General features: G+C 39.4%; 1 protein-coding gene across 2 annotated transcripts in view; it reads right to left on the bottom strand.

Annotated features, from left to right (window-relative positions):
- Positions 1-17,534: 17,534 nt before the first annotated feature.
- Positions 17,535-27,255, bottom strand: part of MAN2B2 (mannosidase alpha class 2B member 2) — a 31,567-nt gene continuing 21,846 nt past the window's right edge. Inside the window, exons 11-19 of one of the 2 annotated variants that reach the window (XM_027899743.1) lie at positions 25,563-25,819; positions 23,452-23,643; positions 21,484-21,736; positions 21,268-21,378; positions 20,963-21,155; positions 20,151-20,303; positions 19,657-19,769; positions 18,671-18,788; positions 17,535-17,779 (exon numbers count right to left, since the gene is read on the bottom strand). In XM_027899743.1, coding sequence (XP_027755544.1) covers positions 17,685-17,779; positions 18,671-18,788; positions 19,657-19,769; positions 20,151-20,303; positions 20,963-21,155; positions 21,268-21,378; positions 21,484-21,736; positions 23,452-23,643; positions 25,563-25,819 — 1,485 coding nt within the window. In that variant the 3' untranslated portion in view covers positions 17,535-17,684. The remainder of the gene's footprint in view (positions 17,780-18,670; positions 18,789-19,656; positions 19,770-20,150; positions 20,304-20,962; positions 21,156-21,267; positions 21,379-21,483; positions 21,737-23,451; positions 23,644-25,562; positions 25,820-27,255) is intronic. The other variant, XM_027899744.1, reaches the window with a different exon arrangement.

Raw genomic sequence — 27,255 nt, 5'->3', positions numbered from 1 at the left:
AAATAGATTTATCAGCCCTACTGTAAAGAGCCATTTGTGTCACAGCCAGCTGAACAGCTGAAATGGGATAGCTGAAGTTGTCAGAAAGGGACTTTTTGACAATTTCCACAAATCTGTTACATATTGGGACAGAAGAAGCGCATAAGAAAGAAAACACCCCCCCCTAAAATGATAAATTCACTATTTTTCTTGTTTGCTAGCATCAGTATGAAAACACTTTATTTTTCTCTTAGCAAGAGGGTAACATCTGAACCATAAAAAACCCTGTATGTTCCATATTGAGATAAAATTATCAAACCCCTCATATTTTCCAGTGTCCTGGACAGCTTGTTGAACTTAGAGTATCAACACACTTTATTTACTTTGCACTCCTTCCTAAAACTTGCTCTAAGTCTGGTTAACGGTTTTTAAAGACCATTCCATTTCTGCAATACATGGTGAATTTATTTACGTCTAGTGAGCAAATAATGCAGTTACTACATTGTTTTGCAAAACAGTAAGAAAGATCCAACGAAACAGGCAGTGGTGAGGCACAGGCAGAAGAGGAGCTCACACAGGCACAGTGTGATGTTCAGTGACACTCTGGATAGGTTCTGTTAATGAAAGACATATGGGTTTTCACTGTTTTATTATCATTTACTTTTCAAAATAGCCTTAAAATATATTTTAAAAATGCAATTAATAAGCTCACATACTATTTAAATGAAGTTTAAAGACAGGTAGAATGGAGAAGACCAAAGTCAGCTAACTGGCTGTGTGACTTTCTGAGTTGAGAGCTGAGATAATGACACTGTTGTTGTCTGGTAAAGCTGTGCCATGGGAAACACATTTTCATCATTGCATATTGACTTTAATCAAACACATTTATTAGTGTATGAGACATAGCCATATTAGACTGTAAAATCAATGAATATTTTACAGCCAGCCAATTAATATTTGCAGTGTAAATACCTCTGTCTGGTTTTCAATCCTTGACTGAATAATTTCCTGGATGCTATTATTTACAAGGTTTCTTATACTTTAGTTTTAAGGTTTTTGATATTAAGGCTTCCAAGACCACCTTTTTTTTTTTTTTTAAATATAATGACATAAAAAGAGGTCACACTCTAAGGAACTGAATGTTGTCCACACAAGTGCTGTAGTCATGATTTCTAAGTATGTGTTTCCTCATCCAGTCTCACACAAGCAGCCCATCGTTTGCTTTAACACTTTAACACTTACATAAAATCCCACTCAGCTGTCAGTCAATCATGCTGAGCTGTGGTGAGCACAGTAAAAAGTTGGTCTTGGCATGGTCAGAAAGAATAGGAAAAAAAGAAAAGGAAAAGTAAAGAAAAAAGAGACAAAAAAATCAGAAAGGATCAGGAAGAGCTGTGAGGGAGAATGGTTGTTTTGTAACCTTTAAAACAGACTGAGTGAATCTTTTAAAAGAAGATTCTATTTGCTAGAGAGAGGTAAGGACATGTAAAAATGACTAAACCAATTCCAAGGAAGCTTTCAAGAGACTTCTACATGCAGAGAGGAATATTTTGGTATGTTAACCTGTCATAAACTAAGCAACACTCTTTTTCCTTTATTATAAAAAACATTTTCTTAGAGGGAAGGAATCCCTAAGAGAAATCTGTCTTGTGTTGAGTGTCCATGCAGGCAACACATCAAGAAAAACCTCGCTGCATTCCCCATCAAAAAACTTTTTTTTTCTTTTTCATTTTGAACTATTCATTTATGTATACATTGAAGATATGGGTAGGGCCGGCCTGCTATTGCAGAACTGTATGTAAAGTGAGGTGATATCCATGTACGCCTCCAGGAAGATTTACAAGGCAATTTGATGGAGTGGAAGTTCCCCAGGCACACATATTTTACAGAACTGGCTGCTTTTGGTTTCCAGAAAGCAATCACAGGGTGCAGTGCAACTGATAAGCAGCGGGGCTTTTTCAGCAGGCAAACAGTGACATGGTTCTGTCACTGCTAACGGGGGGTGGGAAATGGGAACCAGAGCAGGCTTTTGTAACAGGCCATTTAACTGCAGACTTCACTTACCAGAAAAAGGGAAGGCCTTCAACAAACAAGGAAATAAAAAAAATTAAATGCCCAGATCTGGGAGAGTCCTTGCCTGGGGGAGGGGAACCCTACCATGAATGGACTCCCATCTAGAAGAGAGGATGCGTGGCTGTGTTGAGGAAATGTGGTCATGAACACAAATATAGGAGTTGGATTACTTTGGCCAAAATTTATCTTTTAAATGTGGTTATAATCTATCTAGATGGACTACCTATGTGTATTTAATAGAGGACCGATTGGTATGACAGGACACTGGTTATGGTGTCTCAGAAACAACCTGTATCTGTCTGAGATCCTCATGCTCAGTGCCCAGGCCCACTGCTCACACAATTTTGCTACTACACTGCAGATCTGAAGGCAAGGTGAGAAAGCAGTTGCAATTTTTTCTGCTCAGAGGCAGTTGGTTTGAATGAAACGGTAACTACTCTTTCCATTTCATTCTTGCTTGATAGCAGCCCCCGTTTGAGATTAGATCTAGAGCCTTTAGGTTAAGGTTAGTATATATTTAAAAAGAAACTTGAAATGATAAATTATAATGTTGTACTGCTGCGAAACTGACAAAGCACAGTTTTCCTATCTGAGCAAATGAAATAATTTTCGTATTTTTGGAGCGTCTGTCATCCTACTGCGTGACCTTTTCTGTTGTTTTTCTTAGCTTTTTGGAAGCTCATGGCTTTTTCCCACTCTTCAGCATTAAAAGCCACAAAGTGAAAAAGGGAGTAAGACCTATTACTTGGTTTCATGATTTATTTCCACAGCAGTATCAGAAGTCCCAGCCATGGAGCACAATTGTGATAGACCAGGCAACACACAGATATTTTTGGTTTGAGGAGCTGGACATTCACATTTACGACAAGACAAGCAAATCAGCAGGAACATAGAGCATTTCAGAGCAAAGGTACCTGGCAGGCCCAGTTCCTTGTTAAGATTTTGAACCCCTAAATTGTTTACTTACACCTCTAATCTCTGCCTGGGTTTTCATTAATAATACTCACCACAGATGCTGCACTCGCTCCCCATCTGCTTTACCCTTTCCATACTCCACCTCTGTGGAGTTGAATACTTCCTGAGACAGAGTTATGAACTAACTTAAAGAAGAGCAGCTTTGGCTGTATAAGATCCTGCCAAGCCTTGTCAAAAGGCTCTGCTCTGAAAAAAGCACAAAGAATTAATTGTTGTCACATCATATCAGCCAACAAAATCCATCAGCACCCACCACCAGATCACAGCAATTCAGCCAAATCCCTGTTATTAGAGTCCAGCAATTCATCAAAATCCTTCCTCCCATCTCAGGATTTCACAGAATCAATTAGGTTGGAAAAGACCTCTGAGCTCATCGAGTCCAACCTTTGACCCAACACCACCTTGTCAACTAGACCATGGCACTAAGTGCCACATCCAATCTCTTCTTAAATAGCTCCAGGGACAGTGACTCTGCTACATTACATAGAAAATAAGCATTTACACATGATCACCTGTCCTTTCTCTCGGTTGTAGAAAGTAGTTAATGGTTAATGCTCTTTTGATCTGCAATTTGTTTGTCAGTTGTATTTGGCCGTTTACAAAGTGCTGCCAGAAGACCACTTACTAAAAGCAATGATAATAAAATGCCCTTTGCAGGCGCCCTCGTTGTAGCTGCCCAAGAGAAGCAGGAGTGAGTGAGTGTCTCACGGTGCTCGATTGCCAGCTGGGGTTAAACCCCAACAACATCTCCCTCTGCTGTTCTACAGCGCCGTTATCAGGCACAGGAGTATCAGTCACGGCACCACACACAGATAGGGCTATTTTGCCAATACATTGGTTGGGATAGCTCATCATCCTGCCTGCCACTGAGGATCCGGGGTGCAATGGGGCCAGGAATACCTGCTCCATACTCTTCTTCCACAGATATTATGAGAGGAAAGAACCCCAATCCAGGGCTTGGAACAAAAAGTGTGGCTCAAGTCAGACTGGACCCAGGTGCTAAGACTGGGTAGATTAACCAAGCTGCAACTCCCCGGCTGATTTTGCAATGGATTAGGAACAGAGAGAGTTCAGGGCTGTAGGCTCAAGTTGACTATACTGGTTTTCCAAACCTGGGTTGTGGGTGTGACAGAGAGGGAGCCTCCTTTTGTAGGAATATGACTAAGCCAAGTACATTGATGAGACACTAAAAGCACAGAGCACATACAAGGATTTAGAATCCATTGTGCCAGTCTTGCTCCTAAATCAGTGTATTTTAGTCTGTGCTTAACACAGGACTTAGAACAGCAGATTAATCCAGAATGGAACCATCATTTTGCATCAGCCTGTTCAGAAGGGAATAACCAACAAAATTGGCTAAAAGCAAAGGCCCAGGACTCTCTTCAAGTTCTATTATTAGACAGATGTGCTCATTATATACTCATCAGTTAAACAGTTAAAACTGAGATCAGACTGGATGCTACAATATGACACCGGGGTTAATTACAGAGCTCTCTTTTGCTTTAAAGATAACAAAGCAACCATGAAGAAAAGAACAGAAGGGTTTATTGCTTCCCAAGTGGTACAGAAGCAGAGAAGATAATATATTTGATGCATAGGTGTCAAAAGCGGTAGCAATAAAAATACTCTGCTAGCTCATAGCCACTGCCAGCCACAGATAAAAATAGGTCATGATAAACTGGGTGTAGTCTTCGACTGCCAGATGTGGGAAATGACCATGTTAACACACAAAATGTGAACAGCTGTTAAGAAGGCAGCATTCTTTGCTGTTAGGAACCACATTTAATGAACAATGCAGTGAAAATAGGATTTGGAGACTATTAAACTGTGGTTTAGTGGCAATCTCTTAATTTAGTGGTTTCCTTTAACAATTTCCTGAACACTGTACAGCTCATTGTGATTAAATAGAGAAACAACCAGCAGTATGGAGAAAGACCAAAATTCACTAGACCTGCTTATAGCTCTGGTGCATAACTGAGAGCTTCCTTGAACAGGGACCTGGGCTGAAGGTCACCATCCTTTTACTGATTATGAGTTTCCTGTGTAGAGGACAAAGTTACAGGGTTTGTGTAAATCCAGAGTCCTGTTTGTGAGCCTCAAAGGAATATAGTACATGACAGTGTTTCATCATGCAGTAAAGGAAATGGATCTGTAATAATGAGCCTCAGGACGAAAACCACCAAGATTTTAAAGTAACTGAACTTCAAAAGAAATAAAAGAATAATCTCTTGCTTTATTCAATTTATACATAAATACCATGAGATGTACTGTAGCAAACAGTTTCTCTCGTATAAAATATATCACAGTGCAGTGATTACAATCTAGTTATGACAGGAGGATATTAACTGCAGAAGGGGATTCAGGGCAGGTTACAGAACAAGCCAGGAAAGAGGGTCCACACCACAGAGTGAGCCACAGCCAAACTACAGTAATTTGAGAGGTGGCTTTGTGAACTGCAGTCACTCCAGCACAGACAGAGGCAGACCATGAGCCGCTTTATGGCCACAAAGATTTTATTGCCAAATATTTAGTAGCCAGTAAGCCCCACATTGAGACTACACAAACTGGTTTTTAAGGGTTATGGGATAGTTTGTGTCTATTGCTCTGCCCAGGTACAAGCTGTAAAAACCTCTCGAGCAGTGAAGTCGTTTCTCCCTGAACTGCTGGCAAGATGCTCTAACCTCCAGCTAAGACATGAAAAAACATTAACTGAAGATGACATAACCCTGGTACATAAATAAATTCACATTTCAGATGTCCACTCTCGGTATTCAGCAGCTCTTGGACAACTGCCATTAGCTTTGCTGTCAATACTCTTAACCTCTGTCCAGACCTGCAAGCCAGGTTCTCGTTAACTTTTTCAACTTCAATTTTTCTTCAGTGATTTTTAAAGAAGTTTTAGAGCTGGCAAAAGTGGAACAAGTGTTAACACCCCCATCTCCTTCAAGCAACCCTCCTCCATCAGTTAGACAATAATTATACTTAATAATAATATATATATAGCTTCATTTAAACCTAGTATTTCATGGTGCGTGGGAAACTTCTTTCTCTGGAAGACTTTTCCAAGTGTGTGAATGAATTAACACTAACAGTCCCTTTCCACAGGAATAGAATCCCTTCTGGCATACCACTCTGGCTGTGATGTGGTCAGCAGTGATGACAGTTTCAGAGATTGGACTCTGTCCTACGTGTAGCAGTGTCTCTCTGGTCAAATGATTACCATCATATGTATTTTTTTCTCTACATTCTGCTATTTGTACATGGGCTTCCTGAAGAAATGCTTTTGTTGGAGAATGTTGTTCAGTCCAGAAGATTTTTCAAAGTATGGTAACACATCTGTCATTATTGCTGGACACCAGAGGAAGAGTTGAAGACAGTCTTCTAAATGACATACCCTCCAAATTCACAGACTCCTTAGAATGTTTTGTTAGTGACAAAACATTCAAAAAAATGCTTGGAAACAACCTTTTTTTTTATATTGTCCCACTGACGAGCTTCTGACAGGAAACTCATAATCCATCTTGCAGCAGTAAATTATCATGTTTTTCAGTTCCACAGTTATTTAGCCATATTTTGTTTATGACTTAGTTCTGAATGTCAAAGTAGATGGCAGATCCTTGTCTCATTCTAGAGTTTTTAGCTGCCCTAGTTTGTGGGATTTGCTCATATGCTGCATTGGATACAATAGTCGCAGTGGATTTGTCATCTTTTCCTCTTGATTCATTGCAAAAAAATTCAAGTGATTCATAAAGCGTAGACACAGCCTTGAAAAGCACAGAAAACTCCAGTCAAAACTTTTACCCATAAAGTAGATTGGAAACTTTTATCCAAGATACAGCAGGGAACAGAAAGAAAGGAGGAAAGAAACAGAAAGAAAGGGGAAGGAAAGGCCATGGAGCTATAATTTCAGATGGAAAGAGTGTCTCAGTACTAACACTGAAAGGCAAAGCCTTCCTAAATGTTTGGATTCAATTCTCTTAGTTAATTAGGTACCAGGCACAAAATACTTATTTAGAATACCAAAGATGTCAAGTTCCAGTGTAGATCAGGTTCTAAGAAATCTGAAATGGAAAGCTTTTTTATCCCCTTAATCTTTTGACTCTGCTATTTCCCAAAAGCTTCCTCCTACTCTTGCCTCTGGAGGGATGCTCTCTTCATGCAATAAACTACCACACTGCTGGGGTGTTCAGATGCTATTCTGGACTGTGCAGATATCACTCCGTTTTCATTTCCAAAACACATGTAGATAAGTCCTTCAGCAAAGCCTGAGAACTAAAGATCTGCCTGAAATGTGCACAAAGATCCGTGCTCACGGACATTTGAAATCGAATTCGGAAGCTGATGTGGCATTAACCAATAAAAAGGTGGGAGTCATTAAGGGGGAGCTTCTTCTCTTCACTTGTTTCGATCAACCATGTTCAGCACAGAGGGTACCTGCCAGCTGAATGCCAAACAGGGGGCATGGTAGGGACAGTCAACTAATCTGGATTGTGATTCTATGCATTTTGCACAGCCAGAGCCCCTCTCAACAGTGAGCTTTATGTGTGCTTCTGTGAGGTGGAAGTTTGCATTAATGCTACAACAGTGCTCAGATCGCAGCTGGAACCCACAGAACTTGATGAAAAAATCATCAGCTGCTACAGGAATTCCCTCAAGGGCCAAATTCCCCTGCAGCTGGTGGAACTGTCTGGAAAACACTCCCTAAACATTTCAACTGAGGAAATATGGGATGATTCTTGAGAGACAGAGACAAATGCTGTACAATCAAAGCACAGCTACAGGAGCAAGTTGTGCCATGAAGATGTTCCCTCTCAGGTTAAGTTAGGTACTTAGAGCTATGTATTGTCACCTGACCTCATTGCTCAGTGTTGTCGTGACACGTGATATAGGTGAGAATAAAATCCATGCCTTGGTTCAATTCCTGTGCTACAAGATTGCCTTCACAACCCCAGGAAGTGGAAAAAAAGCATGAGACTGTAAATAGCCTTGCAGGGGCGGAGAGAACCCTCATGTTCGCTGTTCTAGAAATGATGCCCAAACCTACCCAGAACATTCAGCAAATTTCCAAACTTAAAAAGGAAAAAAAAAAAAAAGGGTAAGCAATAAAAACCAGTGAACCAGTGTGAAGTTTTTAGAGACTCTCACAACTGGGAAAAAAGTTTAAATTAAGCTGACCGTATTCTGCGAATAATTGAAAGGCAATGAGTGCAGTTCCAGGGACACCATAATATTTGCTAACTACTACTGGCTGAATTTGTTTGAAATACAGTGTCCATACACTTTTTATGCACTGGCTTTACTAACCTGCTGGATCTATTGAATGATTTATAAGATCCAATTATGCTTTAACATTTAAAATTATACCACTATGAAACCACTCTTTCTGCTTTCACTAAGACAGCAAAAAGGTCTGTTACATGAAAGAAGACACTGAATCTATATCATGACATGTTGCTGTGGCCAGTACCTGCTAAATTATAAAGCAACTAGAAAAGTTAGTTTATAATTGCCTTCACACAGCCTCTGGAAGAACCTTGCCCATACAAACCCTGAGCAATTAATGGCTACTAATAAGGTTTTCCCTCTGCACCCCCTCAGATGCTTGCTTTCTCATTCTCAACCTCATTTTCTCATGTCTTTATTAAATATTAATAAATAGAAGAGTTTTCCCTTTTTAGCTAGTAATTAGAATATTTTATTACTATGACCAGACCCTCTCATGCCTCATATTCCTGAAATTTTCTACTATGATATTTGCAGTAAAAGTAAGTCTCTTGGCTTCAGTAGGAATCTAGTTATTATAGAGAACGAATTTTCCCAGGTATACATTTTCTTTTCTTAGGATGCCTATTGCTCAATAAAAGATAGATATTACTATTTCACTACCTGTGTCCTGATACTCTCTCTCACCATGACTTCAGTACCAATGTGACCAGATCAAGGCTGAAGACAGGTTCTCTACCAGGAGAATTCAGGAATCTGTAAGCTCAGTGACTGCAGTTGTGACCACAGGCTTGAGCATTTTACATCACTTCTGCGAGGCTTGCCCAAGCCTGTCCAGCTGACTGTAATGGAAGCTGCATTTGCCTAGGCAAGGGTTAAATTAGGCCTTCTTTCCCTTGCTTACTTCATGTTTTAATGTAATTGAAAAATAAATAATTGCCTGGGAAAAGGAGGTTGGCAGAAATCTGGTACCTGCTCTCAGCAAGCGTTCCCTGCTCTAATGGCCCTACGAGCTGAAGCTGGTCCAAGGCCTCTTGAGCTTCATTTACAATTATACAGAAAGGGACTTTATTGCTACTTTTTACTTTTACACTTCTTTTTTTTCCCCCTCACTTTCTATACTGATATTCTCTGCTTCTTTGCTTCTTCTCCAGACAATTTTAGGGTGTCATTAAATATAACAACAGAATTCAATACTTTTTGCTACTACATGAATTTCTCTTTTCTTATTTCTGAGTGTTGTCTCTTGCAAGAAAAGCTTTTTTTTTTTTTTTCTTTAAACCTTTTTAGTGTGTAGGAAGATGCTGTTCTAGGAACAGCGGGTTGTTGTGTGCTTTCTCCTCAGTGCCTCACCTTGAAAGTCCTCTCATAGCGAGAGTCTTTTTATAAACCACTTACCCATTCAGCAGAATTACATGATGAGTTTTCCTCAGCTGCTTCTCTGGTGGATTCATTTCTCCCATGAAGCTCTGCAACCTCAAGCATCTGTTCCTCCTCATGCCTTGCTGTCAGCACAAGGGGTTGTGCAGCACTTCAGCAAACCAATTTATAGTCAGTGCTTGCTTACTGTCCCTTTCCAGAGTGACACCAGTACTCTACCAGAACTCTATAAAGCACTGAAATGAAGAGTGCAGAGCTCTTGCATAGCTAGTCTTGATGACAGGCCTAGAGTGGCATTCAGGCTGCAAATTAAATAAGATACATTTAGGTGGCTTACTGCTCTCTTCAATAGGAGAGCAGAGCAACACTGGAACCTGCATCCAGGTGGAAGGTGTGTCCTTGGAGGGTTTCAGGATTCAGCTAGACTTGGCCTCAGCTGGTCTGATCTACCATTGTTGTAGTTCTGCTTTATCAAGGTATTGTACTAGATGACCTCCTGAGATCCCTTCTAGTTCCCTTATTTATTTAATTCTGTTATTTACTATTTTCCCTCCCCTCCAATATATTGGAAAGGTCAAATTAAAGTTCAGAAAAAAATTCTTTCAGAATATGAAGCCATGTAAAAATGACCTCAATATACTCCTCTAAAATAGGCAAGGATCTTTTAAAATGTAATTTGAAAATAGCAGGAGGACACAGGTCTGTGTAGTAGATCACCAAGTTAATGGGACCAGTAAAGCCTTTACTGCCTAAGACAATACATAGAAGACAATGGATTTCACTTGATTATCCCCCAATTAATAATTAAAAAAAAATTAAATTAATCACACCTTAAAAAACCACAACTTAGAACAAAGTCTCCAAGGCTGAGCCTTTCAGTTGTCACTACCAAGAGGTAAGACTAGGATGCAGAGCTAAGTTCTGGCTTCTCACTTTTTCAGTCAGAAATCAGTAAGAAATTTTTAGAATTGTTATCCTCCAACACCCTGGGCAGGTCAGGATCTTCAGTCGAAGTGATCATTCTCCTTAGGAAGATAAATAAGGGATACAAGTGGCTGCAAGAACACTCACTTGAACTACAAGCTGTGCCTCTGATTCCTCCCCTCAGCTCAAGGCGCCCCAGCAGAGCAGACCAGGACCAGGTGAGCAAAAGTTATACACTGAAATTCCACTTAGCAATACCTCTTGAGTGCACCTCTCCAGCCACCTCAAAACAAACATCTGACTTACAGAATATGTGTTAATGGAAATATTATCTCTCACCAGAGAGTGTGGAGAGCTGTTTCTTTTTGTAGCAAAGATACAAACCTCCCACTGCCACTAAGAAAGGAATGATGGCCCATACTACCAAATCTGTCTTTTTCGGTGAGTCAGCTTCTGCAAGTATATATTTTACATAAAGTTATCTACTGTTCAAAGATAAAAGAACATCATCATAGCAAAAAACCCACAAAACAATTAAAATTAAATATTACCTCAGGAGTCAATCATACATCCCCCCACCCAAATGCAAGGTCACTTCATCGTTCCTGGGGGATGCATGCCTCATGAACAGTAATGTCAGTCCCTCCTATAGCTCCTGCAGATGCACAGTTTTTCCTCCCAAGAGGATGATTTTTAAATTATTGGGACCTGTAGCTAGTGGAGAAATATACACAGATTTAAAGGTTAAAGCAGCAAATAGATGTCATTACAGCTGTATTTAAAATAATTTTAATGCTGTAAAATCAATATGACATTAACTTTTAAGATTAGTTACTACCCACTTCTCCCTTCACTTACTTTCTGGCTGAAGTAAACTTTTAATCTGGTGTGTTAAAGTCCTCCATCATTCTTTGTGTGCAATAAATGAAGATTTTATGTGTACTTGACAATAAACATATTTTGTACTTTCAAGGAAAAGCCTTATAAAAAGAGATTGAGTCGGATGGATATTAAACCCTACCTGCCAGATAAAGGATGACCAGAAGAGTCACTCAAAATGATTCATTAGTTAATAGCGAAGAACTCATCGAGATTAAAGAAAAACCCACTACAATTTTTGTCACCATGCAGGAGTTCCTATCCTGCGCTGCTTCTAATTAGTGACAAGTGTACAGCATTTTACAGATGGGTTCTTTTATTTAGTTTTAACTTCTTCCATTAAGTTTTTGCTGAAAAGTAGTTTATAGCATCAGATTCACCTCCTTCATTTATCAAGTATACAATATGCCATGCAGACCCCAGTTGTCTCACCAGGTGTGTTGTCTGGCTTTTAGCTAAGGCTGACTTGGACAGTATCAGAAGAAATCAAACTTTTTACTCTTTCCTGCTTTGAATCTCTCACTCACTGTCCACCTGCAACGTTAATGATACATGAGATACTGTGCAATACTGCATAAAATATTTTCTGCCAGTGAAACCACTGTGGGGATATCAGATAACTTTTTACATTCTAATGGCATTGATGCTCATCACAAAAGTGCTAATCCTATCAAATCTATCCCCATGACTGCTGAGACCATTAGTTTCATACTCTGCATGAAGAATTATAATTTCCTTTTTTCTAACATTTATACTATTAAAGTGAAGAACTACTCATAATGTGAGTAAACTGCATGATTTTCTTCCAAATTTTATCCTGTTTGTCACTCAGGCACATTTCATGCCAACATATAACTAATGACATCATTTTTCCCATATCTCATCCTAAAATGGCATTTGATAAGTTCTATCAGAAATATGCAGCGAAACTTTTCTCCTTTGTCCATAGGCAAAGCCACGTATTCATCACACTTTAAGGAGTTAGGCACCTCTATCTTCTCCACAACACAACGTTCAACTACTTGCAGAGAACAACACAGACAGTGTAGGAGTAATATAAACAGCAGAAAGAATAAGGGAAAGAATTGATTAAGTGCAAATGACAACTTGGAAGCTGTTCAAGTGTTAAAGAAATGATCAGTAATTTCATTTTTCCTGTTCATTTGGATTGTCATTTAAAATACAGCTGTGCTATCCACATTTCCATATTGTGACTTTACTGCTTTTCTGCAAAACCTCACTGAAAAAATCCTTCTGCCCTTGCTTAATCTCTTAATCTCTCCCTTTCTTTGGCTGCATTTTTTAATTTATACTGAACCTTCAGTTTTATACAGTGCAATTTATATTGAATCAGAATCATGAAACCTTACCTGCTTTGCATTTCAGTACCTATCTAAAGCAAAACACCATTAACATCTTAAAATTCCACATTCAGTGTTTGTCATAAAAAAATATTCAAGTCAGAAGGCCTAAGAAAGACGGTGCTTGCATTAAATGAACATCATTTTGGGTGTTAAGTCATCAGTTTGGTCCTCTACACTTTTTTTACAACAATCTCTTTGTGAAAATGCATTTTGACTCCCCATGCATTTTAATCTTGCTTTCAGCATTACAAAAATATAGTTAATATTCTCCTTGTCTCACACACAAGTGTATTTTATGTGGATATACCATAAGATTTTTAAATCCAGCTCAAGAATTATTGGTGGCTAACTATAAAAAACCCCAAAGAAAATAAGCAGTGCTTACCTAAGCAGTCAAAACACATTGCTAAAAGAAGTTTCAGTGAAATTATGATCATCACACAAGATTATTAGTGCTTGCATTAGGGTGTCTTGTTTAAAGATCAACAAAACATCAAATGAAATCATGTCAGAATTGTAGCTTAACTTCCTCTTCCCTTGTGGTGAGGATGGTACAACCTAAATGCAACTCAAATTTTCCCTACACTCTGTGAAACTGCTGTTACAGCTGTGTCTCTTTTAGAGTTCAGCCATCCTGTGTGAAACCAAAACATTTCTGCTTTAAATTTTAAACTGTGTCCTAACTGATTGCCTTTCAACACTCTTCTGGTATGATAAAAAGAACTGCTTTTCTGCACTTAGAGTGGCTTCACGGGAGCATTTGCCACTGTCCTTTTAAAACCCTTCATTTAAAGGCACTCTATGAAGATGAAATTTCTTTAGCTACCACACAGCCTCTTCCAGCCAACCTGATGAACCTTATCCAAAGCCAGAGACAGTGACTGTATGTGGGTTACTTTGAAGCCAAGTATGGGTCCTATCTTTCCTTATCACCCATTTCATTGTCATCTCGCTGAGATCTCATCTAAATTCGTTCCTCCTGTGAAAAGTGCTTTAGTACTTTTGCCTTAACAGCAGCACAGCTCCACTGACAGGAGCAGCTGAGGAAGGCTGAGTTCCAAGATCACACTGGCAGTGGCCCCAACATCCCAAAACATCAGTGGAAACAATCCAGGACCCCACAGTGTGTATGCAAACCATCTCACCACTACCTCTACACTGCAGCTGCATTAATGAATGCCAGTGCCATGTACATGAACTAAGGCTGATTTCAGCAAGACTTTAAGCAGAAGTAAAATGACCTATGGTTACATTGTCAGGCTAAGGGTCATGTTGAAATCATTTACCTTCAATCATTAAAAAATTTTCTACAAATGTAGATAACTGTATGCTGCTTAATATTCTCTAGCACTGTGTTTTGGCTGCAACCCAGAATCAGATTCCCTGGCCAGAGACATTGCCTGGAAGATAAAACATTGCTTCCATTTTCAGCTTATTTATTCCCTGGATAGCTGTTTCAAATGCAAAGTTACCAGGCTAGACAAAATTGCCCCACAAACACTTTCAGTTGGGTAACATTCAAAACTGCAATGACAGAACTTTAAAAAAAAATAATAAAAATTAGTCTAGAAACTAGGTGAAGCTTTTCCCATAGTGCTGATGGCAGCTTGTATTTACTCTGAGAGATGCTTTGGTTCTAATCCAAAGCATCTACTGTCAGAGATGAAATGAAGTAGCACAGAGCAAAAGGGGTTGGCTGAGAGGTTTATTTTTAGCCCTAGTTACTTCATTGTACTGCTTTACAACACAACCTCACAAACTCTCATCACAGCACTACTGAGGGGGTGCAAAAACATGGTGACAAAATTTCCTGAGCGACCTTTGCTGCCAGGGTAAGTGCAGCACATAAAATGACCATGTGGGTCAGGGAAGCACCTGCAACGGAAAGATCCTATTATAGTTTTTCTTTTCTTTCTGCAACTTAATCATAGTTAACCTTGGAAACTGCATTGATGAATTTGGATTCTATAAATGTGTATATTTATTCACCTGTGTGCTACAGATGACTGCAGAACAGTTGCTCAGTGCAGTTATAGCCACTCTCTTATGGATGCTTTCCACAAATCCGCCTTCCCAAAACTTTTCTCTGTCACATTCAAAGAGTATCAGTTGAGGCATATTGAAACATCCATTCAAAAAAACCAGGATCAATCAATTCAAAAAGAGGATCTAAACCCTATTCCTTCTCCTTACTCTTACGTCAGACTTGCTTGAGAGCACGCAACACAGCATTTTTGAGGTGTAAGTGGCAGCACTGAGAAGAGTGTGTATGAAATCAAAATTAGCACCAAGGCTTTATTTACCACAGCACAAATACGCTGCATGCATGTGTGACTTTGTCCTCTGGTTATAACATTCCATCAACCCTCTTTTCTCTTTTGTATCTTGTATGATGCAAGGTTTGAAGAAGTATTTAAGCAGAGTGGCTTGATTTCTATCGAGTCTTCATGTAAAACCCCAATATTTCTCCTCACTATCTTCCCATATGTGAGGGAAGAAAAACGATGATTAGTAAATGGGTCTCTCTACAAAGATTTGAGTGCCTGCAGGCATCTTTTTGCTTGGGCTGAGATTTCTCAGGAAAAATAACATATAAACTATGCAACAACATCTTCTAGCAGGAATGCCATGCTTTTTACAGACCAGTCTTGGATGTCTCTGGTGAGATATAAGACTTGACTCTGGAAAATTATCTCCTGATGACCAATTGCACTGAACTAACTCCAGATAAATTTTTTTTCTTTTTTAATTTTTCTTTTTCAAATCATGAAGTCTCCGCAGATCAAAGTAGAAACCCTCCAAACAGATAAATCAGGTGGTAATGAGGTATTCCTGTTTATATTATCCCATGTAAGAAGGTTTTTGTAGGATTTGTTCTAACGCATCCTACTAGAAACTTATCAACCTGCCATCTGGCAAAGCAGCACTCAGAGTTAGCAGCTGTAGGATCCTTTGCTGCTTGGCCAGGACTGACCATGCCACTGGGCACTGAAGATACAATTTAATTTTTATGATCTACCCACATGACTTGCTGTTCCCATCACATGTACTAGTGATTCAGTCACAAAAACACGAATTGTAATCACACCCCTGTATAACCTACACATTATAACAATTACACCACATGGTAGAACCAAGCAGGGAAGGTGAGAAGATGTGCAAGCAAAGAAAAAGACTCAGTTGAAGACACTTAATTTCCCAAATACATACACAAAACAAAATAAGAAACATCTGCCATCATACTTTACTGCCTCCTACTTACAGGGCTATGTGCTTCCCCTTTGGGCTTAATGTTGCAAGAAAATGGCTTTCACTGCAGCAGAGCAGGTCAGACTGGCATCTCACCAAGTATTTATAGCCAAGTATGAAAAACAACCAATAGAAATATGAAATAACCCTTCTTCATCCAGTAAGTGAATGTGGCAGTTTCTGCAGTGATTTTAATGAGATGAAACCAGTGAGTATACAGAGGCTGTCTTCACGAAAAACTGGCCACACTCCTTTAGCATAACTGTTTCCCAATAGCTATTCTGGAAGAGCCCCTTTCACTCTTTTTCCTTTGTTCTTGAACAGTGTCTCCATGTGCAGTTCATTATTGCTGAACAGCTGAAGTAAATTAGAACAATTGCCACAGTAAAATGCCATTTTTACGTGATTCTAGATCTGGGATTATAACTGGCTGAAAAGGCACCCATTTTCCTATCTGTTTCCTCTTTCAGTTTTATGTTTCACTCATCAGAAATACAGTTTTGTACAGTGTTGCACCAAGCACAATTCATCATTATCACTGAAGTGAAGTGACTGACTTGATTCTCATCTCAGCTATGGGCATTTTCATGGGGAATAAGTAAAAGAGTAGAGATACCCAATGGCATGTGAAAAGAATAAGATTCTACAGCTCCACATTGTTTAGGGCTAAGAAGAAAAATAGAGAAATGCAGTTTTTATTTTGGACATAAATGCACACCAGCTATTAGGAAATCTAGCTGCTGTTCAAATTTCCTTTTCCCGGTGCTCATTCAGATCTGCTTAGAATTTGCACTTACTGCCAGTTTAACCTCTGCACACAGTACTCCACAATTAACCTTGACTTGTTGTTAATGAAACACTTCCTGCTTCCACTGTGCACGTTCTCTGAGCTGTGAAGGAAGTAAGTTCACAGTATCCTAAGAATAATGTTCCTCCTTCAGGTTACATGATGTTACTGTAAGTTACTGGCGATAGGGCAAGAGACCTTCTGTCGACAAACCAGCTTCCCTTTTACCCAGAACACGAGAGTGAACATCCAGGACCAGGATTCTGTCAGGCAAAGTCCTTAAGAGACATAATTTACATTCCATTTCAGTTTACAGCAAAGCAGAAAGTTTGCAGTTGTTGCCCAAAAGACAAAGGAGCTGAAACACAACAGGCATTTCTCCTTGCATGTAGGAACAGAACATCATTTGGCAAATCACTATTCTGTGATTTGGAAGTCATCTCCTCTAACAATTAAAGTCTTAAGAAGACTCTTGAAATCACCACTAATAAGAAAAGCAATTCAAATTTGTAGGACTAATATGACTTTGTTAGTGATCCCCAGTGAAGCATTATAGAATCAATCACTTTAAAACCATCCACAGCAAGCACAAAAATGTCCAATATGCTTGCTTTGCAACACCAAGGTCATTTTTGCATTGAAAAAGTTTCAGGGAAAAAAGAAAGAGTTGTAAATAATTAACCAACAAAAATACCCACAACTCAGGCCAACAGTTTAATTAAATTTAGAATTTATTCAAAAATTATTTTTTCTTTCATTAACAGTAGAATGTTTTTCAAGATCATCACTCGTATCTTGAAATACAAATTGGACGGTATTACATACTCATTCCTGAAACACACTGCCAAACTTTATTGACTCTGAAAGTATACAAAGAAAGTCCTTATTTCCTTTGGGTAAACAGTTACTGTAAAATCTTCTGATGTCTTTGTGCTGTTGAAGAATCCTGTAAAACACAAAACCGCTGGTAATGTATCAAAGCAGCTTTACTCCAATGGACACATTATTCTATCACAACAGTTTTAACCCATCCCTTCCCTAAAAGCCAGTGCTTCAGCAGATTCTCCTCCTTAAAACTACAACTAATATGGAGCCTAAGATGCACCCATTCATAATGTTCAAACATATAAAAATTTATCTTCCTTTCACACGTTGACTTACACAGAAAATGTGAAATGAGTCCCCCGTATGCACTTTTTCTTCATCATGAATAAACAGCAAGGAAGTTCCCAGCTGCAAGTCAAGTAGACCTCTAAACTCTCACCCAGCACGTCCTAAAACCTCTGCAAGCTTTTTACAAGGCACATACATGGATATAAATGACAGTAAGGACAATGTCCAAGCAACTGACGGGGATGAGAAATGAAATGAGGTCACCCACAGCATGACTTGAGTGCCAGCCCTAACTTGAATCATATCCACAGAGTCCTTTAAGCTGATTACAGTAGAGATTTTTAACTGCAGCTGTCTGTTTTTCTGCAGCAGAGGCTTAAGCTTAGATAAACACTCATCAGCATCTAAAAAAACCAATCTGTGCCAAAAGTGTGATTTCGTGAAGTAGCCACTTCTATCTGGACAAAGGCAACTCCAGGAGGATTTAATGGTTTTTAAACACTTCTAAGCAAAACAAGCCATCAGAGAAATACACCAGTCTGGTACTGGCAGGGAACCTTAGCTAACTTTTACTACTTGCAGGTTGTGACAGGTACCAGGTCTGTCATACAAAACAATAATACATTTCTAATCTTGTAATTTTTTTTGATATTTTTAATTAGACTATTCCTCAAGCTTCAACAGTCAACAGCAACATGGACACCAACCATCTTATTCCACCTACCTTTGCTGGGATATTGTGAAGTCTTCCATTTCCACCGTTTCAAAGTGTTCACATCCCAGGTGCCTGTGAGTGATCGCTCTTCCACTGCCGTCACTGATCCTAACTCCTTAAGCAAAGACTGAGTAAAGAAAACACCAGGAATCAAACCAGAGTTTACTGAGAATAGTACCACACCTACAAGTCTAGTACTCAGACCAGAGTAGAATTTTCAACTCTAGCATTGCCCTGTTAAGTAGAGCAAAGAAACTTCAAAAAATCTGCAAGGTCATGCAACAAAGGGCAAATAGAGATTCACCAGGCTTCAAACTAAGCAGCTGAGCTGCTGAAAGCTTCCTCTGTGTTGTGGCAAAGAGCCTATCAACCTCTTCATCATATTGCATTTTTTTAAACAAAGCAGTGAATCCTACACCTTGCTCCCCTTGTTTCTGTCATGACAATTAAAATTTTGTATTTTAAAACAATAACTGCCCTCCATGGATTCTAAAATAATTCCATGTGAAAGATCCAATAAACAAGAAACTGAAAATGCTAGTACGTGATGGAAGTGACCAAAGTTTCAACAACTTGTAGAAATAAACTATAAAGAAAAAAATTTTTGTTTCCTTTAATCTTGTCCACTTTTCATTAATTATAGGTACAACTTGCAATAACCAAAGAAACAACAAAACAGAATCCTACTCTCTACACTGGTTAAGGTATGGCAGGAGATGTTCTGTAATCAAGGGCTCAGAAGAATCAGTCCTACCCACATTTAAGCAGATCTTCGTGCTGTGCCTATGGCAATCTCATCTGAAGTGATGGCTTCTGTGCTGCAAAGCTGAGTAAAGAAAAAAAGGCCCACTTCCCTCTGAGGTTAAAGGTATACTAATATTTTTGTATCTGTCTTTTGTGGAGTTTCTAGCACACAGGATGTGTCATTACAGAAACAGTTCTCTCTGGAATAAAACCACCTCAATTGGTGTTCTGTCTTAAAGTGTTAGATTTACCTTCAGATCTACCATCACAGGTTTAGACAGCACAGGATCCTCTCCAACTTCATACAAGTGTCTAATTCTTAGGAGGACACGACTGAAATCTGCATCACCTTCCTTCTGTTTACCTTCAAGAGAAATCAAAATACAAATATTTTCTTGCTTTAAAAATAAACCCAACTTCTCAACTTTTTTTTTTTAACTTTACAGTCTCATCATTTGAACTTAATGCCCATTTTTTAAAGGTAGCAAGAGGACTAACATCAAGAAGAGGACTAACATCAAGAAATACCCAGCCCCCACTGTTGACAGGAATGTCACTAACAGGCATGAAGAACTCACGCAGGAGAAATATCTTACTATTTGAGTAGGGAAATCGTACAGCACAATTAACTTTCATGACTGAGGAATTTAACAGTTTCAATAAATAAAAGTACTGGCCGCAGAAGACAGAATAAACCCAGCTTATTTAAGTGTAACATCCAGCAACCCCTTTTGAAGGCACCTACCCATGCGGATGCTGCGGATCTGCTCTGCATGATTAGAGCTGTATCTCCACCCTGGAATGCTCAGGGTCTGGAGATGGAGATTAGGTGGCACAGTTACAGGTGAACCGTGGACTGAATTCTGCTGAAGTTGTCCAGGTAGCTTTGGTTTATCTCCTCCATGCAAAGTGAAACAAAGCAAACACTAAACATCCATCACACACACAAGCCCGGCTAGGGTACTGTGGAAGGGTCAAGGGATTTTTGCTTATTCTGCCAAGGCAGAGGAAAGGCAGATGCTATGTTTTCTCCTCCAAGGCCTTCCAAGATACCAAACAGAGGGCAGTATGATTTGAACTGCTCGAGAAGTGCATCAGAGCTTTCCATAAAACAAGTTTAATGCAGTTTGAAATTGCTCTTTCACTTCCAGGCTTCAGTTTTAGTTAATAAGCCAAACAAATATTTTTAAAAGAATGACTCAGAAATGGTCATTAAGGACTCAGCATCCAGGAAGCTGATATATGGTGAACTAGTTACTTTCCACTAATTCCCTGTGTGAACATTTTGTTCTCATTAGATGCTTTAAAATTTACTCTCCTTTGAAAGTGGAGATAATTACATAACAAGAGAAACATTTCATACACTTGGACAACATCCATGTTTGAAAATAATGCAAAGTAATTAGCAGGCTCTAAATCTGCCTCCTAATTCACTGTATACTAACTTTGCCACACAGGAGGCTTCAAATCTGCACTTACAAACTTGACAGCATAAATCAAAGCAACATAATAAGCCATTCAGATGCTAAAAATAGCACAGGAAATGGAATGAGTTACCTGGTAATTCTCCAAACATTACTACTGGCCTATGTTCTAATGCCAGTCCGCTTGTCTGATACAAAATATTGGTGACAGCCTTAGTTCCTAAAATAAGCCAAATTACAGGGCGAACCACTGAAGAGTCATTTAAAGTGAGATTGTTATTCACGTTCCACTCAAGGTTGTTCCAAAGTCTCCTGTGTAGCATCACCTGTATCGGGAAGGTAAATGTCACAACAGTAATCAGCCATCAGGCTTTACTTACATTATCAGCAACCATGAAATTATGCTCTCCTAGAAAAAAGAATTAATTTATATGTTACCTCCACTTGTCCATTCCCTTGACTTGATACACCATGAGCTCTTTCTGCAAGCAGCATCAGCCTTGTGGTATCATCTTCAATGTAGGCAGTCTGGACCATAGGATAATAGTTCTGTAAACACACAGCAAATCATGCAGAGATAAAATTAACCCAGGCATCAGTAATGGAGAGCAAAGACAAGACACAACTGACTTTGGATTCCACCATCGTGCCTACCCGAGCCACTGTGTTATTCACATACGCCTTGAATGGTCTTTTCTGCATCTGATATCCATTGTTGTCAGTGTAGAGAAGCTGCTTAGTGTTCAAATTTGTGCTTGTTCTTAGAACTGCTTCACGATTTAATTCCAAAGGCCCAACACTGTATTCTTGCTCTATTCTATGGCAAAGCAGCTTCCCATCGTAGCCTTCTGGTACTGCATAAATCCTGGTGTACACTGCATACAGGTAATCCTGAGAAGTAATATTACTGTGAAAATGAGAGGAAAGATGCAGAGTTTATAAAGTGGAGCACTTGATTGGTTATGTGCATACAAAACTTGCAAGGCATTCATGACGTCATCCTAAACATAGACAACTTTCTTGCCTGTTTTCTATATATTTCATGTATGTGTGCAATTACTTTTAAATTTTCAATTTAACTTTCAAATATATAGATATTCAACTACAGTAACTGATATCCTACAATTTTCCTTAGTGTTGCGAGTGTAAAGGGGATTCTTGACTGGTAAAGGTTCTGTTTTTCTCAAAACTAACAACAAATTTAAAAATAATTATGACTCCTGAAGCAACACATTTACATTGTACAGAATACACACATTTTTTCAATCTGGCAAACATTAACTTTGATGCAAGAATTTCACACTGTTTTCCAAAGGTCCTTCTCAACTACCATGCTTGTACCATGCCACATAAAGAAAAAGGCTTGAACCAAATGGCCAGATTCAAAAGAGCTGGTTCATCAGGGATCAGAGTGACCTTCTGTAGGATTCCTTTCTCTAATTTGCTTGTAAGAAAGATATTCACAGTTTTAAAATTTAATCATTACATCCAAATTCCACCTATGTAAGATGTTAGCTGCAATTTTCATTGAGTTGCACAGAACCAGCTTCCCAACAGAAGAGGCATTACAAAACCAGAGAAGATCACTCTGAACAATCTTCACCTCCCTCCCTGCAGCAGTATGTGATTCAGAAGTGGGCCCATGTGAACACTGTGAAGGCCAAGTGTGAGGTCCTGCACTTGGGTCAGGGCAATTCCAAGCACAAATACAGGCTGGGCAGAGAAAGGATTGAGAGTAGCCCTGAGGAGAAGGACTTAGGGGGTTTGCTGATGAGAAGCTCAGCATGAGCCAGCAATGTGCTCTCACAGCACAGAAAGCCAATTGTGTCCTGGGCTGCATCAAAAGCAGCATGGCCAGTAGGTCCAGGGAGGTGATTCTGCCCCTTTGCTCCACTCTCATGAGCCTCCACCTGGAGTGCTGTGTCCAGCTCTGGAGCCCCCAACGTGAGAAGTACACGGACCTGTTGGAGGGACTCCAGAGGAGGGGTCATGAAGATGGTCAGAGGGATGGAGCACCTCTCCTATAAAAACAGGCTGAAAGAATTGGGATTTTTGCCTGAAGAGAATTGGAAGAATTGCCTGTAGAAAAGAAGGCTCCACGGAGACCTTACAGCACCAGCCAGTACCTAAAAGATGCTTACAAGAAAGCTGGAGAGAGACTTTTGACAAGGGTGTGTAGTGAGTGATAGGACAAGAGGGAATGGCTTTAGACTGAAAAAGAGTAGGTTTAGATCGGATATCATGAAGAAATTTTTTACTCTGAGGGTGGCAAGACACTGGCAGAGGTGCCCAGAGAAGCTGTGGCTGTCCCATCCCTGAAAGTGTTCAAGGCCAGGCTGGATGGGGCTCTAAGCAACCTGGTCTAATGGTTGCCCCTGTGTCCATGGCAGGGGGGGTTGCAACTAGATGATCTTTATGGTCCCTTCTAACCCAAACAAATCTGTGGTTCTGTGATTTAAACAAGGTGCTTTCTTAGTACTACATTTAGCAGATCCATGCTAGTTCTTCTGTCTAAATCCTAAACAGTATACAGAGCTCACTGTTTAGGAGCAGCTGTACAGAATTAACCATATACATACCTAGAAGATTAAACATTCCAATAAAGTTGTAATGGTATCATACCTGTAGAAATACTGCCGTATCTCTGTCATCAAGGCTCCAGAAACCACTTCCAACCCCACTGCTTTTGATACTGGAACAGCTGAAGCATTTGGGCCAAATAAGTAGTTATCTGAAATTGGCCCTTTTGTCGTGTCTCCATTCACATGGTACTCAAGGAACTCCTGGGTCATCTGGACAGTCTGGTTAGTCTCCCTTTGAATCCATAGAAAAGGAAAAATTATATCACTTGCAAACACATTTTGTATATAACAGATGCAAAGTTGAACTGCAACAGGAACAAGGATGGAAAAAAAAAAACCTGTTTCCTCACAGTGGATAATTTATATTGTAACAAGGAAATGAGGACAGCTGGAAATTGAAGTGCTTCCCATTAAGATATGTCAGTGTGTAAATAAATGGAGTTTCTATGTCCTTTTATGCTTTCACGAGAAAGAAACATCTTAAGACCAACCATCATCCACATAAGCTCATTGTTTTGATGTGAGTTGCTATAGAATCAAAACTACTGATTTCACAAAAATTAGGTACATTGCACTATAATAATGAATAATCAGGTTCATTTAACTTTGTAGCTAGGTAAATGAGCACGATGCAGGTTCCCATGTTTAACACTGGTAATGACATTCATGCTCATTCAGTACCTACTTTGCTTTTTCCTCTCTCCCTGAAGCTTACAATTTAGCTATTCATGACTTATTATCACCATTTCTGGAAAGTCATATGAAGGCAACTTAAGATTCTGCCCTCAGCTATCTGCTCTGCCTTTGGCAACTTGCTGTGAAAACAGGAAAAAATCACTTCATCTGGCATATAAACTGCCAAACATTTTAACTCATGCTAGTACAGCTACTCACAATTTGTAATGACTGAGGAGAAAACGTATCCAAGTGTTTTCTACTGCTCGTGTTATGAGGCACTTCCAGTGCAGGGGCAGGATCTAGAGGTTCCAACTGTCACAGCTGAACTTAAAAGGCTTCACAGTTTAAGATCCCAATTTTTTTTTAACCTTGCCTCCCATAGTGACCTGACACCTCACTCTTTCCAATTACCTCACAGCAAACTTGCTGAAACTCAAAACATTTTGAGCTTGCCTGAAGGCTTGTGAAGAAAAGTGAATATCTCATTTCTCCTACGTGCTGAGTTCCAGCTCTTGCTGCCTATCAGAACAGGATGGAGAAAAATGGAATCTGAATTTCGATTTTTGCTCTTCCTCATTATATTTCCCATAGATTCTGGAGACAGTTATGATCCAGAGGCCCTTTGAGAAAATTCTTCCTCCAGGGCTCTTAGTTAAGACCCATCTATACTATACTTCTAAAGCTGATTTTAACTATACTGGACAACAAGTTCTTGCTCTAGGAGGCAGAATTATGAACAAAACCACAAAGGTGAGAGAGGTTTAGTTGTCACCAGGCAATGTCAAAGGGGTCAAATCTTCCGTCAGTATATAACAGTTGATAATCTGAAGCCTGAACAGGCAAAAAGAAGAGCACTCCACTGAAGCTGAAGAAATTGGGCCAGGTTGCATCAGCTGAGAAAGACCTCCTGCTAATTCCAAGTCTCACCTAAATCTTGATTATTCTGCCACTTTATCTGCCTGAGTAAATGGAAATTCCAGAGTTAAATGTTTCCTTTCAAACAGTTTTGTAGTTTCCTACCATAGAAAGAGCGATACATGACTCGCAAACACTACTCATTAGTGTAAGCAAGCTCTTGCTTTATCACTTAAGGCTCATTGTGAAGCCATAGTGTATGTGCTTACTTAGTAGTTTTTAATACAAACCCAAATTCATAACTCTCTTTCATTCTGAAGTACACTAAGACTCTGCTGATCTACCAGTTATTACTGTGGTATGTCATCGTAGACCAATTACACAGTTAAGCAGGGCACCATCATAGAAACAGTACAGAATCACACCTATACTAGTGCTGCAGTTTCCTGTAAAGAGAAGGACATGTGAACTGGAGATAAAAAAGAATTGTAAAGACTGTAAAGGACATCCTGTGAGTTGAGTCTTGGAATTAAGACACACAATACAGTACTTGGACTTATTTTTACAAAGTGTTTTACAGAATCTGAAACATTACTACAACCAAGCAGGCAGTCTCACCTCTCTGTAATGCTGTGCATTAGATTCGTGCTTTGGTCAAACAGCACCTGGTAGCAGTTGTTAACCACAGGAAACAACTGTTGACTTTGTTGACCTGCACGAGTTATGTCTCTTCGTTTGTACTTGATTGATCTCCCAATAAATGCAGACTGCTTACCATCCAAGGGTTTAACACTGTATTTTCTGTAGCTCAGACCACTTATTGCAACTAGGATATACAGATCATAGGTAGATGGGGACTCCACTGAGGTTTGAACCTGTACATTAACATACACAACAATGCTTCATTACAGAAGATTAATTAGCAAGGCAACTCCTTTCATGTGCCATAAGCCCTAAATTAGAAAAAATAGCTACTACTTTAATAATAAGTCTCTAAACCTGCCATGCCTATAATTCTAAATTATAAATTCATGCTGCTTTTAATTGGGAGTCTGTTGAACTTGGATTAAGCTGAGCCTTTCTAGTGAAAGAAAGGTCACTAAGCAAATTATAAGGTTCAAGCTTATTTTAATGTGAACATGGAATTGTAGATTTTGATTTAAGATTGCACTGTAAAATGTCTATATGAGCAGAAATAATCACAAATTAAAGTAATCAGTCAAATGACAAAAAAGAGACTGACACATAAGGGACGTGACTAGTGCAAGGAAGAGAAAACTCATGGAAACAGGAGGAAGGACCCAGATGCACCCTCACCTTTAAGGAAGGCACATGGAAATGAAGCAGAAGCATGTAACAGACTTTTGAACAGTAAACAGAACACCAGTGTTACTTAATACTGAAATACCTTAAGCAACAGTTTTTAATCATCTTTCCATGACATGTATCCTACCTGGTATAGTTATATAATTTAGTACCACTTCTGGTTTGGGGCAAGAAAATGGGACTAGATAAATACTGAGCAGATTACGTGGACAAAAAGGTTAGTTATGACTAATGAGAAATTAAAGCAAGTTGTCTGTACTTCACACTGTGGACTGGCATATGGCCAGTTACTCACACCACAGGAAACCTACTGCAGTGGCATCAATGGTTCTACTCCTGATCCCTCCATACATAATACAACTCATGCATCTGGTGCAGAAGGCAGCAGAGCACTTGCCAAGCTTCAGTTCCTCTCAGCCACATACTCACATTAATGTTCTGAGCTAAAGCTTTCTTTCTCTCAGAAGGAAGGAGCGTGTGATATGAATGCACTTTTGGACAGCACATATTGGAAACAAAAAGGACCCCAAACTACCTTGTCATTACTGCTAAAGAGATTTCCTTTAGCCTCAAGTGACTATCCACATGCATATATGAGTAACTTCTAGCAAAAGAGTACAGAGCAACTCCACAACACAGAACTTCATCTTTTCAAAATAAAGAATGACAGCCTTACTTAAGGGCATCCTAAATCCTGAATAAATGCTTTAAATACATGTCAATCCCTTCCTTGTATCTTACAAGCCTGAAGTAATTCAGACAGAAGGACTTCCGGGAGGTGACTGACAGATAAGCATGACCATGTGCTAACCCAAGAGACTGATGGATTCCAGGAGAAGGCAGCGTGGTCTAATGCCATCATCACGTATAGAGGAACAGGAGAGAGCTGATAATATCACTGCCTGACCACACTGTGCCTTGATGCACACTGACAGTCATAAGCCACAGGCAATAGAAGCTCTGTCCCCCTGGCAGAACTCGCTGA

The sequence above is a fragment of the Empidonax traillii genome, unplaced genomic scaffold, assembly GCF_003031625.1.
Source record: "Empidonax traillii isolate 1590-97213 ecotype Southwest subspecies unplaced genomic scaffold, ASM303162v1 scaffold687:size894609, whole genome shotgun sequence".
Lineage (NCBI taxonomy): Eukaryota > Metazoa > Chordata > Aves > Passeriformes > Tyrannidae > Empidonax > Empidonax traillii.
The sequence above is the reverse complement of the archived record's forward strand: the minus strand, read 5'-3'. Positions and strand labels throughout refer to the sequence as shown.